Raw genomic sequence first — 12,869 nt, forward strand, 5'->3', positions numbered from 1 at the left:
CGCTCTCTCCCCTCCCTCCCTCTCTCTTTCTCCCCTCTTTCTCCCTCTCTCTCCCTCTCTCTCTCCCCTTCTCCCCCCTCTCTCTCTACCTCTCCCTCTCCCTCTCCCTCTCTCTCTTTATCTCCCTACCCGTCCTCCTCTCTCCTCCTCCCTCTCCCCCGACCCCTCTCTCTCTCTCCCCACCCGTCCCCCTCCCTCTCTCCCCCCCACCTCTCTCTCTCTCTCCCTAACCCTCCCCTTCTCTCCTCCTCCCTCTCTCCCCTATCTCTCTCTCTCTCTCTCTCTCTTTCTTCCCCCCTTCCCCCTCTCCCCCTCTCCCCCTCCCCCCTGCCCCCCCACTCTCTCTCTCTCTCTCTCTCTCTCTCTCCCTCCCTACCCCTCCCCCTCTCTCCTCCTCCCCCCTCTCTCTCCCTCTCTCTCTCTCCCCTCCCTCCCCCCCCCTCTCCCCCCCCTCTCCCCTTGCTCTCTCTTTCTTTCTGCCCCTCCTCTCTCTCCCTCCCCCCTCCCTCTCTCCCTCCCTCGCCCTGTCCCCCCACCCCCCTCCTCTCCCCCCCTCCCCCCCTCCCCCCCTCTACCTCCCTCTCCCCCCCTCTCTCTCTCTCTTGGTTATATATGTGCGTGTGTGGGGGGGGGGGGGGGGTTCATACTAGATACTAGCTATGTCCATGAACAACATCTACTTGCTATTCCGAGGAATCAAGGTAGATAATCGTGTTACATAGTCAAACATGTAATAACATGAGATTTGCACCTCGGTAGGGAGGATGACAACATAATGTGCCCACCTCTCTCCCTCTCCCCCCCTCTCTCCCCCTCTCTCCCTCCCTCTTTCTCTCTCTCTCTCCTTCCCCCCCTCTCCCTCCCTCTCTATCTCCCTCTTCCCCTCTCTCCCCCCACCTCTCTTTCTCTTGGTTATATATGTGCGTGTGGGGGGGGGGGGGGGGGGGGGTGTTCATACTAGATACTAGCTATGTCTATGAACAACATCTACCTGCTATTCCGAGGAATCAAGGTAGATAATCGTGTTACACAGTCAAACATGTAATAACATGAGATTTGCACCTCGGTAGGGAGGATGACAACATAATGTGCCCACCACACGACCAACACTCGTTTGAAAATTATTATATATCTTATTATTATTATGATTCTCTCTCTCTATTTTAATATTTTTGAGGCAATTAAAAAGGAAAATTGTTAATAAAAAATAAATTAACATAAATTATATTCTAAATCTATATCTTTTAAAGTCTCTCTCTCTCTCTCTCTATATATATATATATATACAAGTAAAACATAGTGTTACTCATGCTTTCATAATTTCATTGACAGAAAAAACATCATAAGGAAACTTAAAAACATCATGTAATAACATGCAACTTAATAACCTCATTTTACATTAAGAGAGCAAAGCTGGACTCTTTTAAAATGATACGAGGAGTCTTTAATGATATACCCCTCATAACCTAGATAGTTAACTAATCAAAAGTAGATTAACCTTTTATTTTAGGCAAAATAGTGATTTCAATATTTATTTATATATCTTTTAAATGATATATGAAGTCTTTAATGATATACTTGTTTTTTTTTTCCCAAGAAAAAAACGTAATTTTCATTATAAGACAGAAAATTACATTTTGTATATGCACTAAAAGTGCATTCAAAAGTTGGCTAAACAACCATCTAAGAGAAATAAAAAAAAAATTGGCCTACAAAAAGCCCTTATAATGTCTAGAAAATATGTCTATCAACAAAAGATACATGTAAAGTAAAAACAACATTACATACATATCCTCCCAGTCACCTGGGAATTTTATCAGAGAGATAAAAAATAGGTAGATTTGTAGCCAGTCCAGTTTTGCTTCCATATGTAGGCCCTCTATGAAAGGCTTGAGATAATATTCTAAAACATTTTCATCTATATGCGCAAAGATCTTCCAGGTGCCCAAAGTCTGCATAATGCATGATTTAGATAATGTGTCTGCAATGGAGTTTCTTTCCTTGTAAATATGACAACATGAAATTCGATCAAAAGCATGTTTTAAATGTAAAATTTCTTCAAGGATTAGGTACAGTATGTGCATGTGACGTTTCAAAATCTCATTAAACTAATCTTAGGGTCACCAAATATATGCAGTTGACGACATCTCTTCTTAATGGCATATAAGAGAAGAAGCTTGAGGCAAACCCAAAATAACTATTTGTGCATATGTCTAGCCCAATCTGAAGCTTGAAACAATGATTTTCCTACAACTATAATACAAACCCCCTAGCATTCATCCCCAGCTAGAGAAGCCCCATCAAAGAAATCCCAGGGGCAAAAACGATTTACTACTTTAGCGATTATATTATGAGGATTGTGTGCGGGCTTACTAACACAAAGAAGAGAAAAAGTGGTAATGACCTATGCGACAACTATGTTAGGAGTAGCAGTAGACTTGTCTTGGAAAATTTTGTTGTTCCTTAAGATCCAAATTTCTTAGCTAATAAGTGACGATAAATTCTTGTTCTTTCTTGGATTTTCTTGTTCCCACCACTGCTTCCAAGCAACATTAGAAGATGCACACTACCAATTTGAAATGATTCCCAAGTAATTTCTTACTAAGTTCCATACTCCCAAGGTGAAAGGATAGGAAAGAAAAAGGTGTTCCACAATCTCCTTAACATCTTTACATAGAGCACACCAACAAGGCTCAACCATGCATCTTTTTTTATTTTTTATTTTTAAATTGTCCCCTGTAGGGACTTTCTTTTCTAGCATGCACGATTGAAACAATCACACTTTAGTTTTCGTGATTTCCTCCACCACCAGGCCAACTCCCCTCATCTCGTGTCATCAATAATAAACATATAGCCCAATTTTGGTGAATATTCCCCGAAAGGACCCAACATAAAGAATCTTCCCTTTCACTGAGATGAATATGGGAGATGTTGAGAGCATCGATGTAATTTTCCATTGTTCCAAATGTTCAATTGACGGGTTAGGCTTGCTGGCATCAACCCATCTCTAAGCCCATATAGACGTACAAGCATTACCAACCACCTGGTTCAAAGTAATCTTTCCATCTGTATTGAGAAAATTAACTAGCCCATGAGGTAGGCGGAAGTCTTATCTACATCCCACATAGAGATCAATACCAATCCTCACCTTTTCACCATTCCCAACTTTCCAAGCCAATCCCTCTTCAACCAGTAAAAATGAGGATAATATAACTTTCCAGATAACCAAAAATTTTGGCCTCTTCTTGTTCGGGGAGTGTATCAATTCTTCAAGTGTACAGGGGTGGATATACTTCCTAGATACAATATTTGTCCACAAACTATCAATGGATATCAACCTCCATCCAACTTTTGTAGTTAGTGCCTTTGCAAAGAGGTGAGGGTTTTTAAGACCCCAACTAATCCACATCTTTGGCAAATAAATTTTGTACCATTTATCCCAATGAAAAACCTAACCATCTCTGGAGCCCAGCCATAAAACCAACAATAGATTTTGGGGATAAAGTTCAAAACTCCTTTTGGGATCCAGGATAAGGACATCCAGAAAACTGGAATAACTTCCAAGACAAATTTTATGAGAACCAATCTACCGGCTCTAGACAACCATCTGAAACTCCATACCTTTAATCTCTTTTCAGTCTTTGTAGTTAGCCAATTCTAGTCAACATTTCTATAGCCATTGGGTTTTAGGTGGAACCTTAGATACTTTAAACCTTCATCAAAATTGTTAGAATGAAAAGGAAAAAGATTATGAGCATTTGTGGACTCATCCCTAGATAGGTCGAAATGGAAGGGAGTAGATTTATGAAATTTACGTACATGCTTGTAACTTTCTCAAAAAGTGATAGGGCCTCTTTAATGGTTGCTAGATCACGTCTGGACCCATCACATAATAATAAAATATCATCCACAAACAATAGATGAGTGATGGTTAGATCATCAATTACAATATCACCCCTGAAGTCACCCCTCCTTTTTGCTTCAGATAAAAACCTACTAAGGCCCTCAACGACCAACAAAAATAATAGGGGTTAGAGGACAACCGTGTTGTAGTCCTCGTTGAGTATGGAAAATACTGAAGCGAATCCATTAATGAATACTGCAAATGATACCTTGGTTATGCAACTCATAACCCAATTTATAAAAAGTACTTCAAAGCCCAAATAGATCATTAGCAATCTCATATATATCCAACTAACCCTATCATGATATACCTCTGATAACCTAGATAATTAGCTAATTAAAAGCAAATTAACCTTTATTCTAGGTAAAATAATATTTCCAATCTAAAATATTCAATTTCAACCTCAAAGTCCTAAGCTCAAATAGTAAATTCAATAAAAAAAAAGGGTCAATTTCAACCTCAAGGTCCTAACCTTGAGAGATCATGTACTTTGAAGAAAATCTCACCTTAAAGCCTTACATAAATATAGTAGATACAAAGGAATTAATAAGTAGTTGGGATCATTTTAGTAAAATTAAGATTCAAAATTATCATTATAATTTTAAATTTAAATGTTAATAGTCATAAAAATCAAAATATTTTAGAACAGATTTATGAATACCACTATATAAAAGATATACCCTTTTAACCTTTAAAAAACTCTGAACTCCACCTCCTACTATTTAAAATAAAGTATTGCGCTGGCCCAACATTGAACAAAAAAATGAAGATATACAGTAATACTACATCTATACTATACCACTAGCTTCAGAAAATCCACTTCCATAGAGAGTGACCGTGTGTGGTAGTCCTCTAAACCCTTAAAACCCCACCATAAACCCCTGTAACTCTTCAAACCCAGCCCACTCTCTTATAATTTCATTTTCTCCGTGATCTCAATGGCGTCACGCTATGGCGCATTCTCAAGGTCTGTAAGGTCTGCCGTTCGTTCGAGTAGCAGCGGAAGGAGCTCCTTCAGAGCTGCAGGAACCCGGCCTGAGCCATCAAACCCTAGACCCCACTTCAACAACCGCAGAAGTCCATTGATGAATAATGCAGCGAGCTTACGAAGGCGTTGGGCGGAGACATTGATTCCATTACACAATGCGGTGGCGGAAGCGAAGCTCGTATCTCATCTCAGTGTTAATACTCGGGATCGCAGTACTCTCTCTCTCGGTAACCTTTTGCTCTTTTTCAGACTTTTGTTTTGTCTTGTAATGGAGGGAAAAATCTCTGTAGCAGACAATGATTATTCTTTAGAAAATAAATGCTTCCTATTTCTTCTAAAAACTCAGATGAAAGAATATACATGATTTAGAGAATGGTCGTACTTTGTCAAACATTGGGCGCTTGTGGATTGTCGATTATCGCGGCCTAGCTGCTTACGATTGCACTCGTAATGGTTACTGTAGGAGCGGCAATTTTGTCCCGAGGAAAATCTATTGGGAAACCCAAGGGATACTTTCTTACATGTGTGGATGGCATCCCTCATAGACAGTATGATATAAACTAGCGTGCCAATTGCCCAGCAATAACGGTGACAACTTGAAGTGGTTGAATTTAGCCATTGGGCTGGTTTGGGGTATTTATAATAGAAGGGCTGTCTGAATACCTAACAAATATAGGGAGGGTTCATGTTTAAATTACGGAGGTGCAAATTTCACCAGAACCTGAATGTTTCATTTTAGATTGCACAGGGTTCAGCATCTGACATCCCAGAACAGTTATTTCATAATTATGAAGCTGTGTAGGTTGTATTAGATGCACAATCAGTGTTTTAAAACTTGGCTAAATGGGACTTGGACTTAGCTGAGTTGATTGAGTTGACCCTCGAAGGCACTAACTTGGCCACCGCATCGTGTAAGGGATGGGTTTGCTACTGAACCAGCTGACTCGGCACCAAATTGGTCCAACTCAGTCGAGTCCACACCTACTCGACCGAGTCCATACCAAAATGGTCCTCTGTAGGCTGAGGTGCCATTTTTTGGGAATCATTTTTTATATTATTTTTTAACCTAAACTAGTGTTTCGCTTACTCTAAACCCTAAAAACACACTTTATTGATTATTTGAGAGCATTAGAAGTTGTTGGAGCCACAAGCTAACTTGGAATGATTATATAAAATTTCTGAAATAAAATTTATTCGTTTTCTTTATATTTCTCTATCTACATTTGCATTTTTTTATATTTCCCTTGCTGTTTGCACTCTTTTCATTTTCTCTTTATTTCCCTCTCCACCCTCTTACTTATTTTTCTATATTATCATTAATTATTTAGGATGTTTGACAGGGGTTCCAACCTCATTGGACCTCATACGATGAAAATAGAATTTCACATCTCATCCCAAATTCAACAGACTTACTAGTTTTCAAAATTCCAGCAAATTGAGCTGCATTGAGTTGAAGACAAGTCCAATAAACCATCAAAAGATGCCAAATGTCACCTTTCTTTTTTACTACATGCCACTTGTGAAATATCGACTTGCTAAAAATAGCAGTTTGGATTTCTAGAAAGTAGTTGTTCCAGAATGTAAAAATAATTGCTCTAGTTATTGAAAAGAAGACCTGATACAAAGGCATTTTGTTGGATGATATCCATCGAACCTCAGAATGGGTAGAGGAGATTCACTCGACAAAGTTTGATCTTGTATTGATGACTTGGGTTGGATTGTTTAGATTATCCACTAGTAGGAGTAGCACTAAGTAGGGTAAGCACTAGCTCATGCCGAGGATTCCATTTCCAATTTGTGGTTATGAGTTTTATGATTGCTCATGTTTATCAATGATATGTAGTAGGCTAGTAGCTTGTAGCATGCTGGTTTTGGGACTTTAGATGTTGCCTAGAGCCTCGCTGATTATGCATTTTGTTTTAGATATGTATTGCACTTGGTGCTTCACCCTTACATGGTATATATATGAGCAAACTTTTCATAATTTGTCTCCAATGGTTTGGAATATTTAGAATATATTTTTTCATTAAACCAACTCCTAAAATTTGAACTGAGCCAATTCTAAGTGGAGTTCAAGTCGAGTTTGAGTGAACCCTTCACTGATTTCAAGGATGAGTTTGTTAAATTTCCATGAAACTGTGTAACCACTTAGATGAATAACTGAAAACAAGACAACTAAATACTGAAACCAAATTTACTTTCACCATGATACAAAGTTTCTTGACAACTTATGAGCAACAAAATAAAAACTAGAGATAAAAGCACTTGCACAAATTGATACACCTGTTTTCTTAGGAAACCCAACAGTGAAAACTTGCTTGCTTGATGTGGCTATTTTATTGATGGTTCTTGAACACTTGGATCTATTACAGAGCAATTTGTCTCTTTGAGAAAGCATTATGCTACTCACACAATTCTTAGCTGATGCAGTTGATCATGGCTGGTATTGAACTTGCTTGATCTCAACCCTCTAGCACACAATTGCCTCTTTGCTTCCTCCTTGACTTGCTCTGCAAAACCCTGCTCTCTTCTGCTTGATCTTTCCGCACTAGATGCTCCTTAATCCTTGCGCACTAGGTACCTATTTCGTAGCGCACATGAGCCCCTATTCTCTAGTGCATATTAACGCCTACTTTACAGGGAAAATCCTTATTTCCTTGTGGATTTCCTGCCTATCCAAAAGAGAATTTGTGGAAATAGGGAAAATCCCTATTTCTTAGGACCCAATTTCTCTTCTCCTCGTACAACCAACTCCTAAATCCTAGCGCACTTGTGCCTCCAATTTCTTAGGACACAATTCGTGTGGTCTCCACAATCAAGGCTCTCTCACAAACTTGTGAGCTCTATCTTGTCACTGTCACACAAACCTTTGAGCACAAAAAAACAACGAATTCTTGTGCCTTCATCCTCCTCTTTATAGGCCCGATTCAAACATGTAAGGAGGCCCAATTCTAATTTAGAACTCGAGTTCTGATTGATGAGTTAACTAAGAGTGATACTCTTTCTCTCCCCAATGAACATTGGCGTTCTTAACCCATCCTTCCCTCAACATAATTGAAGTTCCAACTCTATGCATGCTAACTTGATGATTCTAGGTTACTCGAAATGGCTCATCCTAATTGAAGTCTAGCTCAAGAGCTCGCACTCATACTGGGAAAAGGACAACTCGAGGTCTTCACTGGCTAAGGCACAAGCTAGAAGACCTTGCTTGCTACATTTTCAACAACACTCATACTGGGAAAAGGACAATTCGAGGTCTTCACTGGCCAAGGCACAAGCCAGAAGACCTTGCTTGCTACATTTTAAACACTCCCTCTTAGCGAGGAAGGTGCTTTTGGAAGAATCTCTTCCTCTTGGATTTGTCTCCAACACCTCTTGGATTTGTCTCCAACACTATCATGTTATCTGTTGTTGCAACTACTCCCTTTGAACTAGAAGACCTCCTTGCTTCTTGTTGCAAAATCTGATTTGAAGACTTGTTCTTTCCAACCATGCTCCTATGATTTGAGTTTATCACCAAAGTCATAAGTGCCATCTACCCTGTGTATCTCAGTGGTTGTTTACTTTGCCTGAAGGTGGTATTGGGATGTCCAACTCTCTCTTAATCCTCCGTAAACAACTCGTTTGCCCACTTGGTTTGCACTTTCCTTGTACTAGGAGTCACTGACTGAGTGGTTGCCTCCACTTGCCCTGGTCTCTTCTCCTCATCATCTTGTTGGTTGACCACTTGCCAACTAGCCGAGACTCAAACTGTGATACTAGCCGAGGCTCCTTCTTGGGAGCTTTAATCTGCTCTTGCTCTAGGGACTCCCTCAGAGCTTTGCTCTGCACACTTCTTGCCTTGTTGCTCAATGGTGTGCCTGTCTTAACCTGTAGCATGTAGGGATTCTTCATCCTCACACCTATCTGCTTCTTACATCCAGAAGCTAAGTGCTGGAGGTAAGCCTTACCTTTGCTGAAGATGACATCATAACCCTTGTCCTCTTGGGTAGTGTTAATTTTAGATAACAATGGATGTTCTATGCTTTAGCACAATTTACTTTGATGTTCCTTTAGCAGCCCAATGACAACTTCCAAGCCCCAATCATATCTAGTAGCAATCACATTAACTTAAACACATTGACAGTAAATGCAGATAGAACATAAAAACATGTGTAGAAGACAAGCCAAGACAAGAGGACACAAGATATGGTAGATGTTGGGGACAAACCCCAATGTGGGGAAAACACTTTGATCAAATCTTCTTATTATTCTTCAATAGTTCAACAGAGAGAGAGAGTGTACAAATATTAGAATTACATGCCCAAAAAAGTCCTGCCAAATCAATAGTCAACAACAGTCAATGCAAACCTAACCAAAAAGTCAACGACGGTCAAAGTAGCCTCAAAATGCCCTCCAAGCAGCTCGGTTAGCACCAGAGGAATTCAACCTACCGAGGGAGTCAAAGTTAACCCAAAAACAACTCGGTCAACCGAATCAAAGTCTACTGTAATTTCTACGGTCAAATCATAAATTTAACGCTGAAGACAACTCGGTCAAAGTGTCCCAAATCACCTTGAAAACCGTGCCAATTAATGCGGTCCTTAGAAATCAGAATTCTACCCTGCAAAATGAAGTCAACGCATGGTCAAACAGTCCAAGTCAACGCTGCCCTAATCTCTGAAATTTTCGGCTTCCAAAACCAGTCCAAAAATTTGTCCTCTTCCACACATTAGAAGTAGAGAAGCCTCCAAGTTGTATGTGTAGGTTTCAACCCTGTACAGAAATTACCTGCATACGAATTCTAAAACACAGAAAATAAACAATGCGAGAGCATAACACATAAAACACATATATACAAAGATTTTCCTCTGGATCCTAAAACCGGGACTACCAGCGTGATTTTTCATTATGTTCCTTTCAATGTTATAATACATATTTATACATGCCGAAGCATCCAATACCATGGACCGAAAACCATCGCGTCCAAAAAACATGTGTGAAAATCATGCACAAAACCATAGGTGGGTCCGCCCATCCTAACCAAAATTTTCCGGAAAGAAGCCTTGGAAGTAACCAAAGCCTTATCCCGATAGTTAAACATCCTTTGCCATACTATATCATTGGCTGACCCATTGTGCAATATCTCTACATCACTGATTGAAAACGCAATTGACGCTAGACTGGAATTTGAAAAAGCAGATGAAAAGATAACAAATTTTCTCTCTTGGCAAAATTCAGAAGAAGGCATGGCTGCCAATTTGCCAAAAATACAAGAAATGCACAAGGAAATCTTGTTTTCGGAATGGGAGTCACAGCGAATAAAACCTGAAAGAGCGACTTCTAGAGCCAGGGATACAATGAACGGGGTAATCGAATTAGTAAATGACAATTTATGTATGGCTAATTTGATCTCCGATTGCTCTCCAGGAAAACTCCCGAGAGCAAAAGCACTAAAAGATCAATGGAGACAAGACCTGGCAAGCAGAGAATAACAAATCAGAGAGGTGCAAAATTTGACATGGGATGCATTTTGGTTTTTCTTAGTTAAACCACAACCAACAGATGGCCATGAAATGCCTCTTCGACGTAGTCAACTGCATGGTTCTCGAACTCTCCGATGCCACGTACACAACCCATCTACATTCCAGAATGAGTCACCCTCTGGAAATCTAGCCAATGCTCGCAATTTGTCAGCTGCAAGCACAAGAGAGGAAGTAGATTCAGTGTATCAGTTCAATCGCTATCGTACTATTATTTTTATATCAAATCCCAGATTTTCATGTTTGCATTTTTAACAGCGCATAACAATTTTTATGGATTTTTATTTTGATTGTTTAAACCCTTGAATAACTAGGGCTTGATAACTAAACCTCTAGGATACATCTTGCATCCTCAAAGAGTCAATTCTTGGAGCATCTCAGTTTTGTTTACTAATAACCCTTATTGTCTTTCATGAGGGATTGAACTTAGAGCTATCCAAACAAATTTTACCAACCCATTACACTTGTGCATAAATTGCAATACAAACGAGCCAAACTGGACCTCAACAACTTGCAAGTTCATCAAGACAAAAGACATATACAAACCTTTGAAAGACGCCATATTTCTGCCCTTAATAACACTTCAACTTGTGCACAGATTATCTTTGAAGATTCGACCCTAGTTAGGGCTTCTTGAAGCTAATGCATTGGCCCTCATTCTAATCTCCAAACCACCTCAAATTTTGCGCTTTTCCTCTTTGCAAATAATCCCTATCTCCTGCATTGCTTCACAAGCAAATTCAGCCATATGACATAAGTCTATGCCAGCACAATATGACTTCAGACCAACCCTAGTTTAGGGCTTGATCCTCCTACAATATCACATAGAAGATGCAACCTTGTGACAATGAAAATCTGTGACGAACTTTTGCCCAAAATGTGCCTTAGAAATTCGGCCATCCCTTCTCCTAGTCATGTCCAAACGAGAGGTTAGATTAGACCTCATTTAGGTTTCGACCTTCCCTAGAAATCCATGCGCATATGTACAGACCTTGCGGCCTTTTTGAGCAATTCGAATAGAGGCTCGTTATGGCCTCCTTTTATGGCTTAACCCTTTCCAACAGAAACCCTTGCCTAAGAATAGAACTTCGACCCTCTTTCCTTCCATATTTGTTGAAGACCTCATACTTCTTGGCTACAGATAAGAGAGATAGAAATGAGTGTGATCGTTGGTGACGAATAAGCTACACGACCTCTTAATTTATATTAGGCGTTGAGGAAGCCATGGGGTTGCCTTAACTCTAACATAACCCTTAATTTGGCGAGGCCGACTTGAGGAAGACCCACTCATTATTTATTCTTTTATTGCTAAGAGGAGAGGTCGACTAGATGAATGTGATTGCTTTCCCAACATAAAGTTTGAGTCACATCATTTAATGAAAGAAATACTAATTAATTTTCCTTTAACCATTTGAATTTTCTCTTGAATCAAGATGGTTTCTCTTTGCGGTAGTTGGGCTTCTCCTTGGGGTAATTAGATTCCTCTTGGGGAAAATTATCTTGAAGCTGCCCCTAATTTCAACAATAGAGGGTTTGGTGCTCTTGATTAAATGCTAGTTCTGTACCCTCATACATGATAGAATCCAATGGAAATGTTGAAAGTCCCCCCCCAATCTTGAAATCTGTTGGATTTTGAGTGGGATATAAAATTCTGCTTTCTCCATATGAAATCCAATGAGGTTGGAACCACTCTCAAACATCCTAAAACAATTAATGGTAATGTTAAAAATTTAAGTAAAAGTTTAAGAATTTAACATTACCATTACTTACATAGAATTAATAGGGCCCTAGGGTTGAATATTAGGCTTCTCCACTCATAAATTAATATCTCTAGGCAAAATTTAAGGGGGACATCCAAACATTTGCTTTTTTTGAGGGGGGATGCCCACTAGCACCCCTTTTGGGGAAAATGCATCCCCCGTTGAAGTTTGTAGCTCGGGCAGGTACTTCTGCACAGGACTTATGTTTTGGCATGCGGAAGTCGCCCACATATCACCTTTGAACACATGCTCTAGGTTGAGCAAGTTGTTGATGTGACTTAGCCTAAGTTTAACTTAGGAAAAAACACATTAAGATGTTATATTATTGAGCTAAAATAGAACTTAGAAAAAGTAAATTATTTACCTTAGTGAATAAGTTTTAATCTTAGCTGTTGATCTCAAGTGAGGTGAGGTCTAATCTCTGTTGTTAATCACTTTGAGATTAGGGTTAGGGTTTTGGTTCAATGTAAAGTTATAAAAACAAGGCTAAGGTGAGGAGAAGACACATAATAGTGTCACTAGCCTCAGGAGGAGGAGTGTGATACTCTGGTGTGTTGGGTCTGAGGAAGGTGCAAGGAACAACGAGGGAGACAAATCTAGGTTTACTGTTGTATATGTAATTCCTCAGTTGGGCCATTTTGCCACGATGGGAGCCCAAGTAGGTTCTATTTAATTAATGAAGAATTGATTTGTTG

At 39.7% G+C, this 12,869-nt stretch overlaps 1 protein-coding gene across 3 annotated transcripts in view; it reads left to right on the plus strand.

The window, feature by feature from the left end:
• The first annotated feature begins 4,672 nt into the window (after positions 1-4,672).
• LOC149209479 (uncharacterized) overlaps positions 4,673-12,869 on the plus strand; it is a 75,850-nt gene continuing 67,653 nt past the window's right edge. Inside the window, exon 1 of one of the 3 annotated variants that reach the window (XM_089396374.1) lies at positions 4,673-5,119. Coding sequence is in view for 1 of the 3 variants with exons in the window: in XM_089396373.1 (XP_089252499.1) it covers positions 4,843-5,119 (277 nt within the window). In the remaining 2 variants the exon portion in view is untranslated. The remainder of the gene's footprint in view (positions 5,120-12,869) is intronic. The other 2 variants (XM_089396375.1, XM_089396373.1) reach the window with 2 other exon arrangements.

Source organism: Pinus tabuliformis, chromosome 1_2 (assembly GCF_031772625.1).
Source record: "Pinus tabuliformis cultivar Carrire ecotype Pingquan chromosome 1_2, CPIR1, whole genome shotgun sequence".
NCBI lineage: Eukaryota > Viridiplantae > Streptophyta > Pinopsida > Pinales > Pinaceae > Pinus > Pinus tabuliformis.